The sequence below is a fragment of the Pezoporus occidentalis genome, unplaced genomic scaffold (assembly GCF_034315485.1).
Source record: "Pezoporus occidentalis ecotype Australia unplaced genomic scaffold, CSIRO_AGI_Poc_V1 ctg68, whole genome shotgun sequence".
Lineage (NCBI taxonomy): Eukaryota > Metazoa > Chordata > Aves > Psittaciformes > Psittacidae > Pezoporus > Pezoporus occidentalis.
This window is the reverse complement of record NW_026916030.1, coordinates 3,331,663-3,351,829: the sequence shown is the minus strand read 5'-3', so window position 1 is coordinate 3,351,829 and position 20,167 is coordinate 3,331,663. Positions and strand designations below refer to the sequence as shown.

Sequence of the window (20,167 nt, the reverse complement as noted above, 5' to 3'; positions counted from 1 at the left end):
TTATAGTAATGTTTAAATTGGTGTTAATCCAACGTCATAAAATGTAAAAAATCTGTAAAGTGTGTTATATTTTTTCAGTAATTGGCATTTTTGCTTAATGAGATGTTACCTTTTATAAAGCCAGTACCTGCAGTAGTAATGAGAATTCTAATCAGTAAATAAAGCGCGGCTTTGTTACCACCGGGCTGAGATAAGAGTGCCCGAGGTGATGCCAGTGTCACATCCCACATGAAACATGGGAGAGCTGTGCTAGTGCACACGTGAAGGGTGGCTCCTTCCTGGGGTGACAGGCTGGGGGTGTCCTGGTGGGGATCCCACCAGGTTGGCCCCTGGGGATACCTGCGGTCCAGGGGTGTTTTGTGCCACTGAAGAATCTACCACTGGGAAGAGCAGATGCACTGCGCTTCATGTGGGATGCAAATGTGTATTCTAATATCCTTAAAGAATTGGTGATTCTGACTTTGGGTGGAGGGTGGGAGTTTCCTCCTCCCCAACATGGACTTGAGCACTGTTCTTCCTTACAAAGCCATCAGCAGCTACAGACATTGCAGCCATATGAACACACCAGCTGAATGTTATGCTGTATTTTAAACCTCTTGTTCATTATTGTTGGCTTGTTTTGCAGGTTCAAGAGGAGAAGAGGTCTCAGAGGAGGACCCTCAGATCGATATAGCTACAGTTCAGGACATGCTCAGTAGCCACCATTACAAGTCCTTCAAAGTCAGCATGATCCATAGGCTTCGATTCACCACTGATGTTCAGTTAGGTAAATCAATCCATACTATAACGCTTAGGAAAATGGAACAGTTCAAACCTTTGGCCATCTCTAATAGCTGTCTGTCCATCCCAGATGTTTTTAAAGCAGTCGTTATCATGGTGGGCCATTTTATTGTGGAGCACATCACTCAAAAGTGCTGCCAGCATCTCAGCAGTTAAAAAAGAATTGCTCTCAGTTGAAAAGACTTCAGTATTTTTATTACCCACAATCAGGCAGCACATGTTTCTTCTGAAAGAAGGCCATTATTTAATGACCTCATCTCTGTTTTTTTTAAATCTAAGCTTCCTAATGGAAAGCTTCTTGCCAACTGTTTTGTTATTTTTAAATGAGGCTATGCAAAATTAGGACTGATTTGGTTTTTCCTTTTCTGAGACTGAGAGATTTTAGCGACCAAGTGGAAATTTGAGGTGCCACAAAAGAAAACTAACATTCTCTAAAGGTTTTATATTGTCCTTATTAGCTTTCTGAATGCTTTTGAAAACCCAAAGGCCAAGGGATGACAGAATCTTGAATTATAAAAGCCCCATTACTGTTTTAAAATGATTGAATGGCTTTTTATCTTTGTGTTTAAATTGTGAATATTTGATTAATGATGCATTGGTAGGTGACCTGTGACATTCCTGCAAATACCTTCCATAAAGAAACGATTCAGCAGTAAAATATTAAGTGCCATAATGTTTACAAAATACATTTATTCTGCAGAATTCAGTGGAATTGTTAAATTTAAAGGATACGAGTTCCTGTATTATTGTTGGTGCAATCTCTTCATTCTTCCATCCTTAAGCATGTGTAAAAGTGTATGTCTAAAATCTTTACAGAAGAGGCTTTCTTGGTTTATTTTGAACTGCCTCGTTGAGGAAGGATTTATATACTGGTGCTGAAGCAGGACAGCACTGGGCATGTTTTCTGCTTTTGAGCAAACTCTCTGGGTGCGATAGTTTGCTTCCAGTGAAGTTTGCCTCACTGTATCTGGAAAGTGTCAGAAATGAGAGCTTGAAAAGGTCATGACAGATCACTAAAGATAAATGGTTAAGGGAGAGTAGCTGTTAAATGAAACAAATGGCTTAACTTGTGCAGCAGGGAAGGAGCTGACCCTGTCCAGTAGTGGAAGGACCATAAAATTTCCCTTTTATAATAATCTGTGAGCTTGTATATTTTTGGTGGCAGTACACTGACAGCATGGTTTTTATAATCTTATTATTTTGTAAAATCAAAGAAGACCCCAGTGGGATATTCCAAGTTTGGGCAAATAAATGTACAGAATCCAAACCTTTGAATGCAGTCAAAATAAGCGTATGGTGCTGAGGTTTCTCCTGACATTTTTTTAGAGGTATTGAAAGAGCAATGCTGGTACAATAAGCATTGAGGGGCTATTTAGATTAGGGCTGCTGAGTGTTAATGTGATCATCTTCTCCTCCATGCAATCTGAAATACCTGTGTGGTTTTGGGGGTGAGTCCCAGTGTCCCAGGCTTCGTGCAGTCGGACATTTACATGTGACAGAACCCAGAAGTGGTGGTGAACACACTCAGCGTAGCTCATCTGCACTCCCTGCAGTTTCATCTGACATTGTAGGACACACACCACGTCACTGAACTTGAGTAGGTTCTGTGTTGGGTCAGGCAGCAATAGTGTGAGCTGTGTTTGCAAACTGGTACTTTTTGAAACATTTTAGCTGCTTTGAGGCCTGATCGCTGAATCTGAGGCAAGGTTTAGCTAAAAATGGAGTAAGCTCCATCTTCTGTACACTGTACATAGTTCTATAGTAAAAAGCAATACGTAAAGGACCAGAGGAGGAGGAATGAGCACCTTTTGACTGATGGTTTTATTACGGTGGAAGGCTTTCACCGTAGTAGTGTAAGGTTTGGGGTTTTATGTTTTAGCTCATATTACACTGTAATGCACATACAGTAGCAGTCTCAACATTTTTACAGAGGTTCTGCCACATTGTGAAGGCATAAAACACACTTGTGTATCGCATTAATGAAACTGAAAGAAGCATATTGTCTCAGAAAATGACTGCTGGCAAGTATTTCAGAAAAGGGGGGGCAGTTGCAGACCCCAACAAAGGAAGCAAAACCAGAGCAGTGTTACTGGACTAATACATCACCAGTATTTCATTTGATAAAATGAATGAATTAAAGCAATAGTGGAAGGAGCATTTTTACTTGCTTTTTGAGTATGAGTAATTTGTGCCGTGAAACAGAGGCTGCAGAAGCCACATACATAATACTGTTTTGATTTTAGGTTTCAACACATACAGACTGTGAGAACAATAACACAAAAAAGACAACATTCTTTGTCAATGTGCTCTTTGGATGTGTGTGAGCTTAAGCCAGTGATGTCGAGATACAGAAATAATGGATGAAGTATACAGTGACAATTTGCAGATAAAAATAATAGAAGTTAAAGTGTATTTTACATGATAAAAAAAAAAGATGAAAGAGGAGGAAGTCTGTTACATCTGAGATGGTTACAAAATCCATGCTTGGTGAAGTAGCCTCTGCTGAAAAGATTGATGCAATGGGGAGTGACCTTGGCTTGGAGCAGGAGCTGGTGATGTATGTATGAGCATCTCTCTGCTAAATGGACCCAGATTTGTAGCACTAATATACATGGAAGCCCAGAACCAAACTCAGGATGGCAATAAATCAACAGCCACTTTGGGTGTCATTTCTGGTTTATATTCCACTATTGTTCTATCACTTTAATTCATGTCACTATCATCTGTTCATCTGGAACAGTTTTATATAATTTTCCAGTGGAGTTACCTGACAAATCCTATCAAATTAACAAGGTGCATTAACAGTATTGACTGACTGTGAATTCTGAAGTTACAGGACCATACAGTGAGACATTTTTAAGGATCTCTTCAGGGGTGGTGCTTTCGGAGCGAGGGATGTGGATCAACCCTCACACACAAGGAATTTGCACCTTTATTTTTAGAATTTGCACCTTTATTTTTAGAACTTGCCTTGACTTTTTTCAGTGAGAAAATAAGAACTTGGACATTCAATTTTGCGTATTTTCCTTAAACTACAGAAAATGCCATTTTGAATAATTAACTGTTACAGTGAAATAACAAGGCCACTATTAAATAATCTGTCCAAAATTAAATTACAGAACAAAATGGGCTCCAGATACAGCATCAGCCCGCTCAAATTACCTAGTTCTAGCAGTCCTTAATTGGACTCTTGATACAATGCTTAATTGAAATGTGATCACTCTGATGTGACGTATGTTTAATGACAAAGCACATTCTTGGATTAATAAAGGGGGCTGGGGGCTGGGGGTGTTCCTATAACCAACCATCCCAGCCGGGGTTCAAATGAAGGTAAGTGTGTTTGAGTGGCAAGGACTGCAGTGGGGAGCCAACTGTAGGAGTCTGCTCCTTGCTGCCTATGTGCTGTGATTTTTAAAGCTGCATAAAATGCAAACCACTTTGGTTTGCAAATTCTGCAGCTATGAGCAGGCTTGAAGAAATCCTGAGTTAATTTTGGAGGGTTTGGGAGAGTCGTTACGTGTGCGACACCTTAACTTTGATTTTGTTACACCTCTTAAAAGTTTCATCGTCAGCTCCTTTAGGTTTTCCTGGGCTTGAGAGGAGCCAAGTGTAATACAAAAGCTCATAGCCAAAACCCTCAAGAGGGAGAAGGTTCCCTCTGCTGTTTTCCTGGAGATGCAGGATCTAAATTGTATTTAAATACTTTTTTCCTGCTTCCTTTTGTCACTTTCTCATGAGTTTCACCTATAGCTCATGACTGAAGAAATGTAATTATTTTCAAGGCTCCACACATCCTGATGTAAAAAGCACACTGGGAAGTTTGCTCAGTCGTGTCAACAGCTACTGAACAATGAGCTTCTGTTCATCAGCGCGGCGTAGCAGGGCTTTTGCTGTGCAGTACTCTGAGAAAGACCACCATAAATTACAGTGAGTGTCCCAGGATGGTTCCAGCACACTCTTAGCCCTCAGCCAGCCCTGGCTGCATCCTGCTGGAAAGGCTGCTCTTGCACCATGTTGGGAGTAACGTGTGAAGGGATGGTAGAGGCATTTTCTGCTCTGGCTCACAGAAGGTCTGTGGTAGGATCTGCCGTACCCAGGTCAGCCCGCACGCAGCACAAACGAAGCACCAGCCATCTGGGGAAGCCCGTGTTGGGAAGCTGGGCCTGGTGCCCGTGCCAGGAGCTACACAAATCCACAGCTTGCTTCCAGAGCAGCCTAATTAGAGCTGGCTTTAAAATGCCAGCAGTGTAAGAACCACGGGATCTCTGGGACTGGATGTCTTTGTTTAGGAGTATCTGGGTAGCACAAAGAGCGTTTCTGTAAGGCTGCAAATGGGTGTTGTCCTCTCATGTAGAGGATGTAGTGTATGTGCCGTGTAGGAGATGGAACAGGGACGTGTGTGATAGTGTCTATTACATATAATAGTGGTGACTGAAAACCTAGCAGTATCTTTTTATAAATCTTGCAGCTCATGTAGCCACTGCTTCCAGAGGAGCTCTGTATGTGTTGAGAAGGATTTTTCCTGTGGTACTTCTTTCTTGTTGGTATGCTTAGGAGAATAAAATGCAAATTATTAATGCAGTTTGATAGCCATTTGCTTTTGGTTTCAAAAGCTCCTGTGCTTTCAGAAAGCCCAAAAGGGCAATATACTTTCATCCCATTTAAGATTTATAAAGTGTGTCAAACAGCCGATATGAAATCGGTTAAACAGATCACTGTTGTGGCTCTCTATTCTTTCTCGTCTTAGGTATTTCTGGAGACAAGGTAGAGATAGACCCTGTTACTAATCAGAAGGCCAGCACTAAGTTTTGGATTAAGCAGAAACCCATTTCAATCGATTCTGAACTCCTCTGTGCCTGTGACCTTGCGGAAGAAAAAAGCCCAAGTGAGTAGTCCTTTTTATTTATGTTCTCTCTTCTCTCCCTCCCTGTATGTGCTGGATGTCCAAAGAATTATTGCTACCATGCCCTTTTCTTTCTATAGGTGTATTTTATTCATTATAGGATGTTTTTAATCTGACTCAATTCTGTTACAGAGAGCACAACATAAACAAATACACATTTTATGAGTGTCCTTTTAATGCTGTTTACAGCTAATGGCATCATTAGGAGTGTTCCTTGCCCACTGTCAGTAGCTGCTAACAGTGTCATACCAAGGAAACACTGACTTTGCCTAGCCAGTCTCTAGCCCTATAGTATGGCAGTCGAATATATGCTTCCACATAATAGCAGTTATTTTAGATCTCTTAACATCCAAACCTGTTTTGAGCATTTTCTTAGGTGCAGCTGAGGATCTCAGGCATGCAGTAAGTATCAGCACAGTCTAAATTTGCTTCATCAGTGGCTGCAGGGTCACCAGAATTGCAATGTACCCCTCTTAAGAGTTCAGTGCTTGGATAGCAGCAATAGCTGAGCTGACTGGAGGACAGGCTGGACATCCCAGTTCATCCCAGTCATCAACAAGAGGTCAGAGTTTGCTGTGTCTAGAGTGCAAATTCAAAAGCCAAGTGCTTGTGCTTGTTTTATCAGTGGAGTAATGAGTCTATATCTGTAAAATCTGTTTTAAAAAGCACAAGATAGGTCCTGGGGGAATTGGGCAATGTCTCCTTGGGGTGCCAAAGTGTAACAATCTACTATCAAAAAGTAACTGCAGTTCAAAAGCTCAGATGGATTTTATTACACTTGTGCTTTTGCAGGGTAGGGATGCTAAGTATTAAGTACTTATCTGCAGGGTGACAGAGAGGAAGAATTATGTGATACATATTTACAGAGGTAATGATCTGTTGAATTCTCTTTGAAGAGTAAATTTATGGCTGCCACAGATTTTATCAGCAATTATTGAACTATATCCTTCTCCCCTTCATTACCCCTTCCTACTTTCATGTTCTCAGTCCAGTCATTGTCTTCCTTTCCTGTCTCTCCAGCAAGATTTCATGGTCCTTGAGAAGGCATGATCCCAGTGAAAGACTTCCCTAATGACCACGCAGTCCAAACTGTGTAACGGTTCTCTTGATAGTTCAAGGTGCAGTTTTGTACTTGTAAATATATTAACACCTCTGGGTTTGTGGTGGTAAAACTGTGCCCACAAAATGGGACTCTATCTGAAAAGCCAGCCTTGAAAGCCACAGTCTGTAGCTCACACTCCTGTCAACACGACAGTCTGAGACCCTCAGGCTATCCCTGAAGACTTCCAGAACTGCATCCTGCAGGGATGGAGCTCTCCTGCCCCAGGGCCAGCACCTGCTGCTGTAGAAGAAGTAAGAGACAGAATTCCAACCCCCAAATAGAGTCTGGTTGTGAAAGGGCAGTACCTTCATGTGGAGATCATTGAAGGTTGTGGTCATTTTGGAGAGGATGCTGACAGGTTACAACAAAGGCGATCTTTATGATACTGAGGGGTATTATGTACTCTTTCTTTGTGGCCATCATAAACTTTTCTTATTAAAGAAGTGTTCAGCATATTTCCAAAGGAGAAAATAATTCCTCCTGAAATCTGCTGACCTCTTCCTGATTCATGAAAGACATTCCAAAAGTCATTATTTTAGGCCAGTAGAAGAGACTTCTAGTGTGACGTCTCAGAATGGTACATTTTTGGGGAACTCTTAACAGCAGATCAGTATCACTTGAATTTTAAATGGAAAAAAGTTATTTTAGTAGCATAAAGAAATGAAACTCCCTGTATTTTACAAGTTTGGTCTGTGATTTTTATCAGCATGGTGATATATGTTTGTAGCAGAGTTTACATCAAAAATTATTCCCAGATCTTCCTTGAATGAACTATTGCAAAGAAAGAGAGGCTGGAGAAAGATAAGGTCTTCGAGTTCTGCAATATATTTTGTTTTCATGTTTTTATCTCTTGTAACACAAACATGCTCCCTCTCGTCTTTCAGCAGCATTCTGCACATGTCGCACTGCTTGTACAGTTACACCGGGTGAGAACACCAAGGATGTTTTATTAAGCTGCCTGCCTCCCCTAGACATTGGCAGCTGGGGTTATAATAAAGCTGAGTGCTGCTTTGCTACGCTGACTTCTTGTAATTTCAAAGAGAGGTGAAGGGTTTGCAGGAGCCTTCAAATGTGACCTTACAGTTCATTGAGGGCATGGGTGCTGGGAGTGGAGTTTGGTGGCTGTGGTCGTTGTAGCCAGAGGTTTATGCAACTATTGTTCCTCTGAACATGATAATCAACACAGTTTAGTGTTCAGTTAGCTCTTACTTTCTGCAGGTTAAAGAGATTTTAGAGGTTTTGCTGGTACTTTTCTGCAGAAATGGGAAACCAGAAATTGTGTATCAATGGAGTGAAAAGAGCCTCTTATTTTGTGTTAGTGTTCTCTGAACAGACAGGTTCATGCAGTGAAGCTTTAGTGGCACTTGTGTGAGTGTTAAAGGACTCAACAACTTCCAGGATGACATGTTGTGAATATTTATGGACACACTCGGAGTCATTCTGGACAGGGCTGAAGCTTTCCTGTGCTGTGAGTTCACAGAACTTAAGAGCTGCATCCAGTGAAAAGAGAAAATGAAAATGGAAAGCTTTGGCATCTCATTTGCCATTGGGATGGGTGTTGTAGGCAGGGATGGTGGATGATTCTTGTTTGCCCTTGTGATAGCTCTGGATCAGCATTTGAATCTTTATTTGTAAATTAAATCAGACTCCCTGAATTTAGACAGAGGGAAGAGGTAATGGCCCTGCTGGCTCGATCAAATGCCATTAGAACCTGACCACATCGTGTATAAACGGCTTGTTTAAATCAGGTTCGGTCTGATTATCACGAGAGATTCTGAATGTTTCGAATCTTGAAAGGAAGCATCCTATCATTGAGAAATAAGATTTAAGCCTTAATAAAGTAGTTGTCATTTTTATAGCTGAAAAGAGCTTTGTATCTCAATTAAGTGTACATAATACAAAGTCTTAAGGAAGCAACATAGTACGTTTAATACAATTATGTCCCTTTGCAATAGTGTAATTTAAAGGAAATCTGATTCTGTTAATGTCTCTTACATTACTTGGACAAGGGAGAAACTTCAGTGTCACTGACTGCACTATGGGCCAAGCGTGGTTGTGATGGATGTGTCGTGGCCATCCCTTCCTTGAGCTGGGGCTACCAGCTGCCTCGGCATCCACACTGCGGGTGCACTGAGCTGGTGCTGGTGGCTGGAGGGGTGAGCACACCTCAGGGCAGGCCTTTCCATGGCATTGAGGCTAACCAGCTGGGCAGACTCAGACTCATCCACATACATAGGTTTCTTCCATTCACTTGTATTTTACAATAGCTGCAGAAATCAGATTTATTTGGTCATTTACTTGAAACACTGGAGAAATGTCCTCTGTGATCCTTTTTCTGCTTTTTTTTTTTTGTTGTTTTAATAAAGCAGATACATCTCAGTTGCTAGGTCAAAATATCCTTAATATTAGTCTAAACAAAGGTGTTCTGTAGGTCACGGAGTACATTGGTAACTTCAGTTTGTGATTTAATTGCCTGTTTTGCACCCCGCAGCTTAAGATTTCCTTTAAATTCTTATTCCATTGTTGCACTGGGGCTTAACAGAGTGTTAACCTGGTAATAGGCACAGGGCCTCCCCATTATATGTCTCGCTATCGAGCGGTTCTGCATGACTAGTTAAAAAAGATGGCAAGAAGATTAATGAAAGCCGCCTAGTACAGAAGGGGGGTAGGTACCTTTGCAAGACTTCTAGCAAGGAGATATTAGAGCTGAACCAGAGCTTGCCTTTTTCTTTATCCTGTGACCTTTGAACCTGCCTTACTGTCGAGAGCTGCCAGCAGAGCCGACGTTTTGATTGATGTTGCTACACGAGTCAGTCTTTCCCATTGAATCCCACATCTGCACGAAAATAGCTTTTCTAGCAGTATTCATACTGGCTGTAAGTGATAGCCAAAGTGATGCCTGAAATGCTTTTATGTAGTTTTCATTTAAAGCTAAAGGTATTTGATGTTTTAATTCAGGATCCGATTCCTCCAGATTATGCACGTTGGGTAATACTAAATTAATGAATTCATTATTGGGTTGTGAAAAGACTAAAAACATGCAGGAATCATGGGGAAGGCATGGATTCCTGCTGCTTGGGGAGCCTAAATAGAGATGTTGCATGTTTGCTCAGAGCCCTGCAGTGGAGCTAGAGCAGAGAGGCAACAGTCATCTGTGTGCTCTGCAAGTGGTGCACACAATGTTGTGGGGTAGTTGCTCCCGCTGTGAGTAATGTGGGGTATGAAATGATAGAAGAAAATTCATACTTGATGGGAGACCCATCACAGGTTCTGATCAAAAGGTATAAAAAAAGAGGCTCGGCAGAGACAATGTTCCCAAACTTCAGGCTTGGAGTGAGAAGAATCTCCAAGTGTGTGACAGGAAGAAAGGAGCCCGTGTGGTTTGAGGAGCAGTGGATGCCCCCGAGGGGCGGCAGCGAAGGCGCAGATGGTGCTGGGTTTGCTCATTTCCCATTGTCTGTGGCAGGCTCAAGGTTGTGCTGGGGCAGCCCAGGCCCTGGCAAAAGGCTGTTGGAGAGCTCATCAAGAGCCGTGTGGGAAAGGGTCATGGGATGCGCTCACTGGAGAAGGGATCTGGCAGTGAGGGAGCCGGCAGTGGTGGGGTGACGGCTCCGCTGTGAGAGCCTCCCTGCTGCTGCCCTGCAGACGGAGCTGCAGCTGATTAAATCCATCCCTATGAACAGCCTTTTCATAAAAGTACTCTGGAGCACAATCAGGAGTGTGCATTGCCTCATCCTTTTAACAAATATGTTTTGTAGCCCTATTAAAAGGGGTCTTCATCTATCCTGTCAAAGCTATTCTGCTGGGGTTTTTTAGTTTAATTACACTATCCAATTAAAACTCCTTGCTGCATTTTGATTCGCTTCTCCTTGGGCTTGAGTGGATATGACATTTACAAGGCTCGCCTTTCAAGCAGACAATGGCGTGATTGATGAGGTGCAGACGCAATGAAGGAGGCGATTGCCATGTGGAAACACTGCTTAGTGCATTTTGATTTATTTATCATCTTTTTTCCCAAACAAGGTTGCTGGTGAAGAGGTTTCAGGCAACCCCAAGTTCCACCTCAATTTTCACCATTCTTGCAAAAATCTTTATTAGTATTCTGCCTCTGATAATAATTTGAAGAAGAAACAAAAGGCTTTGGGGAGAAAAAATCCAGATGTGTGAACAGTTACCACAATTGGGCATAAAAGTGGATGTCTGCAGCACTTTAATTGCAACTCTGCTTTCAGGACATCTGGAAACAAGACATCCACTAATAGCAGTGTTTTATAATAAGCTTACAGTAGAATATAAAGCCCTGAGTTGTAGGAAAAGTGCTCATGAAATATGCTGCTCCCTGAGAAAATGGGGCAGGCCAGCAGAGCTGCAGCTATTGGGTTTTTCTCTTAACGTTCGTATCATGTGTTGCTACTTGCCTTGGTTTGAAGGAGATCCATCACAGGTACATGGAGTGCAGTCTGAGCTCATCAGTGGCTCCACTGGTATCACTGGGGTCAGGATTTCATCCATAACTTTGACTGCCACCACTGCCTCTGAAATTAGTACCTCTTGGATATATATCATTTGCATAAAATGGGCTTAAGCCCACTTTTACACTCAGGACAACATTCAGTCTGTGTCCTGCTCCGAGCTTGGTGCTGTATCCCTGATAACCCAGCTCTGGCTGCAGTGCACCTTGTGACATCCCCCTAGAAGAAAACTTTCTTGTTCTTAGAGGTTGTCAGGGTGGGTGTTTTGATGGTGATGCAATACTTGCATTATTGTAGGACCCTCAGGCCATGCTCCAGGGTCACGGCATCATTTTTGAGGTAGCCCATGTGGATTTCAAACAACAAAATGCCTCCCTAAAGCTTTTAGATTAAGCGTAACAGTGATCGGTGAGCAGAGGTTACCCCATTTCATGCAGTGTTTCTTTGCTTTTTTACTAGTAGATTTCTAGTTCTTTGTCATCCTCTCTGAGTCTGTAAGAAGAGATATCAAGGTTTTGGTCCTGTTGTAGTCATGATTTCTGTGATGTCAAATGATGCTCATAAGTGTTCTGTTCTTCAGAGAGGTCTTTCTCTAGCTATTTATTCCACTAATAACTCTTAATTGTTGACTTCTGCCTTATGGCCCTGTAATGACAAAGCAATCATCAAGGTATATTGAAAAATTAACATAAATTTGCATCTCCCAGTGTTTGTTTTCTGTTTTGTCCAATTCATGAATATTCTTTTCATCCTCCATCTAATTAGGGATTTAATTCAGTGCATACTGGGGTGGGGTTTTTTGCATCGGCAAAACTGAGTGGTTTGATACAGGCTGAATTGGGGATGAGAGGGGAAAAGAAAAACTATTTCTAGACTTAACAGATATGGTTAAAAATCTTTTCTCGTGCAAATTCACATCCTTCCCGTGTTCTCCAGGGAAGAAGTGTATGTTTTAGACCCTGATAAAGAGTTTTATTGGTTGGATTGGAAAGTGAACCATTTTTTCACCTGTATCAAGTGAAGGATGGTGAACTGCAGAGGTTTTGTGTATTTTCCCAGGACTGTAACTTGCAGAAATTAGAACAAGATTTACCAGTGACTGTGTAAGCACATTTGGTCAGTAATTCTGGAAGCTGTAATTCAGCAGTATTTCTCACCTCCTGCATGGAAACACAGAAGAAGCTGGGGGGATGAAGCACGTGGTGGAGGTTGCACAAATAGAGTTTCACCAAACCTGGGAAAGGTGGAGAGGAGAAAGACAAGCAGCAGGTTTGCATGGGGCTATGCTGTTGGATTGGGAAGGACTTTGGGTTATGCTGTTAACTGGCCTCTTCCTTTACTTTTTTGGCAGTATAGTAGTGTTAAAAATTAGGAGATATGCCAAACAACTGAGTTTAAAACATCATGCTGAAAGAGTAAATGAGCTCTCCTCAGTGAATTTCCAGTGAATTAGCATCCTGCCCTTCTGCCTGAGTCTACTGTAGGCTTTTCTCCAGGTGTAACCACACAGGAACCTATTAGTGTTCCAGAGCTGGAAAAGATTTGTCAGCATTCGGAGCTGAGGCCAAAGGGCACCTATGGTCAGATGTCGTTTTCTGCTGTTGCAGTGGGCTTAACCCCAGCACGGGCTGCAGCCCTGGCACAGGGCAGCGGCACCAAACCTGCTTGGGTCTGCTGAGCTCACCTTGTGGGTTGTGCCTATATCACGACAAAAGCCTGTGGTAACAGACAAGTTTCTGTCATTTCATTTGCTTTCAATGAATGCCTTTAACGGATAAGCCTAGTTGGGAATAACGTGTATTTTCCATTGTACAGCTGGTTAAATCTGATTGCAAACTATTGAGGCTTCCCCCCGTTCAGTTCTTCCTTGCCATCCACCGCAGTGGCTGACATTAAATACACTTGTGCGTGGTCTCGGTGCAGGGCAGTGACAGACAGCACTGACATTTGCAGGAGTTGAACACTTGTGTTTCAGACCTGCAAGCTAAAGGACACCAAACCATTGTTCGTGCAGGAGTCATGGTAATGAAGCTGTTCTTGCAACATCTGCATTTATTTTCATTCTACTGTCACATGCGGTAGAAGCTGCTTGAGCTGCTGCTGTTACCAGATACTCTTACATGGAAATATAAAACCATTGAAGTTCCTATTGATCTCTGAATTGTCAAGGGTGGTGCTCTATTGGAAAGAGGTACATAACATATTTGAGCACTCTTGGAAATGGAAATCAATCTCACAATTCATAAATTCCATCTGGCTAGAATAGTAGCAGAGCGAAGTGCCAGTTATGATTTCAATGAACTAATATTTCATGTAAACAGTATAATGTGGATTTGGAGCACATAAACATAATGCTGTAATGGGGCTTTCTGAAGAAAAGTCATCTTAGCTTCTTACCACTAAATCTGTCACCTGCCAGGGCATAGGATCAGGTTAGATGAAGCACAGGTCCACAGCTCAGCCAGCTCATGGCTAGAGGCTGGGACCAGCACAGCGTCTGTACCGGTGGGACTGGGAGCACACACTGCCCTTGGCTGTGCGGAGGGGTGCGTGATGCTAGTGTGGCACGGTGGAGCAGGACAAGCTCTGCCTCCTGTTACATGGCACATCAGCATTGTCATTGGCATCTGTTGCTCTAATTGTCATTGAAGGAGCTGACTCTTCGCAATCCCAAAATAAGTGCCTGAAAGTCTGCATTCTGCTTCTATCAGCTGCATGCTTTTGCCAGAAAGGAGGAGTAAATCACCAGCTTAAAACTAAAATGGGGTTCTGGGGAGGATTTCCTTGTCAGGCACGATGGAGGCTGCGATCACTTTCACATTAGTACTTTGTTCTGTGCCTTACCTCTGCGGGGTGATGCATGGCGGGGCAGCAGAGCTGCGAGGAGCACACCAGCAGCACGCTGGGTCTTGCTGCTCCCCGCACACACCCAGCCTGCTTTCCACCATGTAAGAGATGAACACATTGAGAGCTTTGTGTCCTGCTGGCATCACGGAGCAGCCTGGAGACAGGAGCCATGAGGTGTGAGGCCGTTCTGCTGGAAGCAAAGGGCTCAGCTTCTGGCACTTTCAGAGCCTTTCCACCAGCTGAGCCAGGTAGGGACAGCGGCGGCCTCTGGAGCATCTGGCAAGGCAGCATCTGCGTGGGGAGAGCAGGTTTCTTAGGTGGAAGAGAACATGGAATGAAGAATCTAAACCAGGTGAGGGAAGTCTTGATCCATGGCAAGAACCACCCCAGGAGCTTCCAAGATCCAAAACAAAGAACCTCGTTGGAATCCTGCAGACCATGTTTTGTGCCCTATGAATTGTCGTTTTCGGTAATCAGTTTCTGTAACTGTGTGTGATAGTAAATGTCCAAGGAAGACTGTGGTAGGTGATGGGGCACAGTGCTGTGTCCTGTCGCCAGGAATGGTGCACAGGCACTTTTGGAATCGTAAAGATGCTGAATTCAGTCCGGAGTGGAGCCGGGCATGCATGCATTAACATACTGATGAGCTGGGGCTAGGAATTCCCGCATTTTTAGTACCACTGAGGCATCATTTGTCAAATGATTTAAAGGGGGGTTTATTATTATTATTAGCCAATTTTTCAATACAGAATTTATATTCCAGATTAACATGTTAATTAACATGCCACAGTAAAATACTTGGGTCTCAAATTTTCTGGCCACCGATCTGAGCATATATCAGTCACTTTTTGGAAATCTGGAGAATTAGATAATGTAAATAAGATTTCAAATTAGCTTTCCTCCAGGAAAGCCCTGAATTTACAGTAGCGTGGCTGTTACTTTACGGATTACTAGCTTTGACTTTAGAACTGAATACATCATGAGAATACTGATGGGAAAGTATAGAATAACTTAACTTTAATTTTGAAGCCATGAACATCCATACAAGTGAAGGATATTTTGCCTCCCTACATGTTCTGCGTGGAGACTTTGCTGTTAACGGCATCCCCCTGTCCTGCTTGCCGCACTTTTAAAGGGCAGGAGTTTCCAAGCTCCTCTCCAGAGGCATCCACAGAGGCAGGCCAGGCCATCAGCACCTCGTGTCCATTCAGTCCCTTGGAACCTCCATTTGGAGCAGCAGCAAAACCTGCCAAGCACGTTCTGCATGGATAGAAATTACAGTTACACTTTAATTTTGATTGTCCTGCTTGTAGGAAGTGAGAGTCCTGGTTCCAAGTGTGTTTCATAGCATCATTGCTGCATCCTTTTGTATTTCCCTGTGGCGATGTTTCCCTTTGCTGTAAGCAAGTGGGTAGGTTTGGGTGACGTTTAGGGGAGAGGTGGTTGGCGTGGCCTTTTGTTTTAAATATAACACTTCTCTTGCGTGTGAGATGATTATACAGTGAATAGTTACATAAAGTAGTCCTAATGTGGTAGTTTAACTGAAATACAGTCTTGGGCTGAACGGGAGCTAACTAGCCATTTGATAGATTTTTGCATTTCCTGCAGTGGGGATGTGATGGGAAAAGGAACTTTATTGACTGGAGTTCAGCTGCTCCTGTAAGCCACCACTTGCCTTAAATTGAAATGACATGAGAAGCCTGTCAGCGTTTCATTACTTCCTTCTGTTGTGCTGATGGTATGCTAAGATCACCATCTGTGTTTTTCTTCTGTCAGGCACACAGGCTCTGCTGTAACTTTACAGGAATATTCTGAACAGTTTTTTTTTCTTATCTTTGCAGGTCATGCAATATTTAAACTTACATATCTAAGCAATCATGACTACAAACACCTTTACTTTGAATCAGATGCTGCTACTGTCAATGAAATTGTACTGAAGGTGAGTATTAAATTTTAACGTGACCCAAAATCCTGGGTGTTTCAGCACATGTTAGACATGGAAGTGTTCAGGAGGCTCTGGAATACATGAACAGTGTAGCGCCTGAGGACCACTAAGGTGTGTTTAACTCGCCAGGCTACCTCCCTGGTGCCTATTGTTTTATTCATTATTCAAACAGCCATACAGCACACTGCCTACTTGTGTATAAATATTTCCTTTTATACTTGTTCCTAGTTAAGAGAGACACCCCTTTCCTGTGGAATTTTACAGGAAACTGCCTAATTTCATTGTGTGTCCACATCGTTTCCACCCCCAGACATATGAGATGGTCTGCAAGCAATGTCATGGCGGTGCTGTGCCCCAGGACCTGCATCCTGCACAGCACCATGGTGCTGCTGTGTGGCTGCTGCACAGCACCCAGCCACAGAAACCCAAGCAGGGCTCCCAGCTCATGTAAGCACCAAACTGGGACCACAGGGAGCTGCAGGAGCAGCCACCCTGGTCTGCAGGGAGCTGCTGTGGAACTTGGCAGCAGCACAGGAGGCTGAGCAGAGATCCTGGCACCACGGAGGCTCTTGGAGCTGGAGTCAGTGTTCAGGGTTCCAGCAGAACTGATGTTCAAGGCCATGGGTTGATGCTGGGTTGGCAGCTCCAGCACCGGCTCAAGCAGCGGCAGTGGCAGTGGCGTGGCCAGCACAGTGCTGCTTTCCTGCCTTCCATGCATCTTTTCCAAACGCAGACGGAAAGCAAAAAGGTTATTTTTCTCACCATGATACTTGATCACAGTTGTTTGCTTTTCTCATGGCTTGTCCATACACGTACTTTCTGAAACAAATTTTTCCAACAGTCTTGGAAGATTAGACTCAATTTTCCACAAGCTAATATTTTACAGCAATTCAGATCTGAAAAGCAGTAACTTTGGCAAACCATCTGTTATCTTTGCTTTCGTTTCTGTGTGGAGTTTAGAGGATTGCTAAATAACTGACATACGATACAACCATTTTTATTAATGCCGTAGAAAGTGAATGTATTTGGGAGGGTTTCGACTTCGTGAACCGTTGGGCCAATTCTTTTGTTCCTACATTATGTTAAATAAGCTGATGTAATCCAGAACACCTTGACACATCTGAAAGTGGTCATAAAAGAAGGCTGAAAAAGGGTTGCTTTGAATAACATGAATATTCAAGAGAGAAATACTATTGACCAGCACTTTTTGTCTTAAGTTGCAGGTTGTTTCTATAGAACTTTTCCGGTTTCATGCATAAGTTACGAGTTTGTTTTCGATGCCATCAGCATTAGGAGAGGTGGAGAAATCAGACTTTTCAAATTAGGCTTTTTACATGATCAAGTGAGAAAGACTGAGGCTTTATTGACCATGAAAATTCCCTATATTTTTATGCCTTAAGCTGTAATATGCAATGAAAGTGAAACACTCTACAGTGCATAAAATTGTGCAAGTTTTAAGCCACAGCATATTAACCAGCTAATGGCAGACCAAAGGGCATTTTTATCTTTTTGATTCTTGCATTAACCTTCCATTAAAATTATCTATGTGATTATCACAAAGCACTGGAGATAATAAATTTAGGGAATAGCAGGCTTGTTAAATATCATTTAAAAATGCTTTCATCAAGTAAAATGTGCCAAAACACAGGCAAACTATGAGATTAGCTGAGTACGCAAACATCATAATGAAAGAATTACTTTTATTGAAGCTGATAAAGTCTTTTATTGAAGCCCATTACTGTATTAGACCAGCACTGTGGGTCTTCACAACCTGCTGTGTTAACCCAGAGGCTGGGTGATAAGGGTGGGATGAGGGGAGAGGGATGCTCCTGAGCCAAGCCGAGGGCTGCAGAGGGAGAGCTGGAAGTGGCCATGCGCTGAGTGGGGCTCTCCAGGAGCTGTCTCTGCCGTGGTTTTGTTGCCAGCCCACTGGGGCCAGTTTCACTAGAGCCTCGTGCAGTTGGTGGCACGAGGGCTGCTGCCTCCTGAAGCACCAACAGAATTAAACACCGTTTCATGTCTTGCAGGTTAACTATATACTCGAGTCGCGAGCAAGCACAGCCAGAGCAGATTATTTTGCTCAGAAACAAAGAAAACTGAGCAGGAGAACAAGCTTTAGCTTCCAGAAGGAGAAGAAGTCGGGACAGCAGTGACACTGAGCCTCGAGGAGAGCCTGACGGCCGCGTTGGGAGGAGGAGGAGATGCTCCCCACCGCCCGAGACAGGTGGGAGCCAGGACTGCGGAGCTCCTGCTGCCCACGGGCAGGAGCAGCGGGGAGATACCTGCATTATCCCGTCTCTCACGGCTGGCAGATTATCCCTCGTTGGTGATGGGAAGTCTCCCCTGTGACAAAAATAAAGAGCCATATCAGCCGGAAAGAAGACTGTTACGCTTCAGGTTCCTTTGATTAGAAATAAGAGAATGACGTAGACTGGCATCATTTAATTACTGTATTATGTACAATCACAAGGAGAGATGTGATTACATAGTATTTCACAGCCTGGTTAAAATAAATTATATACATCTGTAATACACCCACGTACACACAGGTATTGCTTGTGACATGATCAAATTTCTAAAAACAAAATGTAGGACAAATGTATCCATTTTTACTATTAATAAACAGATGTAATCTTTTTCAAGGTCCATATGATGCACAGTTCTTTGGGGGGGAGGCTGTAGTCCCAGATGGTTTCACTTCTGTTGCTGAAGTGCAGGAGGCAACCGTGAGCCAGGGAACAGCAGCCATTGCAGGGGAGGCCATTTGTGAAGCAACGCTGAGACAGTCGAGTCTGTCGTGGGTTGTTTTGTTCAGAAATGCTTTTATTTAACTGTGCTTTTCAGCTCTGCATACACGTTATCAGAGGTCACTGCCTGTGGTCAGCACGTTTTGAAACCCAAGGCAGCGTCTTCATGATTGAAGCAGGAGCATCCTTTTGTCCACAGGAGCGCGCTGGGATCTGCCCTTCCTCACTGGGATCTGCACCTGAGGACTGAGAAATGCCTTCACTTAATATTATTGCTAAATAATAAACAGTAAGACCTGCTTTGTACTGGGATTTGTAACTGTTCTGGCCTTGTCCATCCTTAGTGCACCAGGGAACACATTAATGGGATTGCTGGGAATCAGAGCTGTGGGTTCACAGAGGTGTCTTTCCTAAATCTCTCCAAGTTGCTGAAGCTGGAGCTCTCTGCACAGCTCCTGTGGATTTAGTGCCAAGAACATGCCCGCAGCAGGCTGCAGGTCCTGGGGCAGAGCAGGCTCCCTCCTGCCTCCCAGCGCAGCCTCTTACAGCCTCTTACCCTGCTTTTGTATAGAGAAAACTTGCTGAGCCTTAACGCGTCCTTTAGGCATTAACACTGGGGCAGAGAGGGCTGTTTGACACTTACCTGTCGCGTTTGACTGCTTGGTATTTAAAGGTTACCCCTCCTGGCGCTGGTGTCGGTGTCGCTGCTGCCCCGAGGGGGCCCTGCCCGCACCACGGAGGCCGGTCTCACTGTACAGTCTTCCATGATACCTGCAGAGCAGGAGAAACGATATTTTATAGTGTGATATTCAACTTTTTTTATCTTTTATATGTGCAAACGCAGCACAGATGCAATGGGGAAGGACCCTTCAACTAATGCAATGTAAATGACTCCTTTTCCAACTTTGTGAACTATTTAACATTAAAGTTGTTACGTGAATGTTCTTTTGCCACCCAGTTTCAATTCTTTTTAACTGAACTAAACTGAACCTGCAGAAGTCTCCTACTTCTTTCCATGGATGCAATGCTGTTGCCACCTAATTATTTATTATAAGTAGGTATTCACTATGTGGAGCATTTTGCTTTCAGTAAAGCCCAGAGATTCACCTAATAAAATACCCTCTGCTGTCTCAACTGTGGTAACATCTGTGGGCTCATACTCACTTGCCCGGACCATGTGCACCTACACCATGTCATAAATCACCTTCCATGTGATGTGTTTGTATTGCAGCTTCCCCATGGAGCCAGGACATGCAGCCTGTCCAGAGGGAGCACAGCAGGGATGGGACACTGCTGCTGGAGGATGCTCAAGGGCTTGGTGGGGAGTGGACAAGGTGTGGAGCCCAGAATGAGCTTATTTGCTCTGAAAGA

At 43.3% G+C, this 20,167-nt stretch overlaps 1 protein-coding gene across 5 annotated transcripts in view; it reads left to right on the top strand.

Annotated features, from left to right (window-relative positions):
• Window positions 1-18,686, top strand: part of MAPKAP1 (MAPK associated protein 1) — a 97,663-nt gene extending 78,977 nt beyond the window's left edge. For 4 of the 5 annotated variants that reach the window (XM_062641338.1, XM_062641339.1, XM_062641336.1 and 1 more), the window contains 4 exons: window positions 626-766; window positions 5,528-5,665; window positions 15,946-16,043; window positions 18,077-18,686. In XM_062641338.1, coding sequence (XP_062497322.1) covers window positions 626-766; window positions 5,528-5,665; window positions 15,946-16,043; window positions 18,077-18,202 — 503 coding nt within the window. In that variant the 3' untranslated portion in view covers window positions 18,203-18,686. Of the gene's footprint in view, window positions 1-625; window positions 767-5,527; window positions 5,666-15,945; window positions 16,044-18,076 lie in introns of those variants that run through there. The other variant, XR_009969002.1, reaches the window with a different exon arrangement.
• Window positions 18,687-20,167: the final 1,481 nt, after the last annotated feature.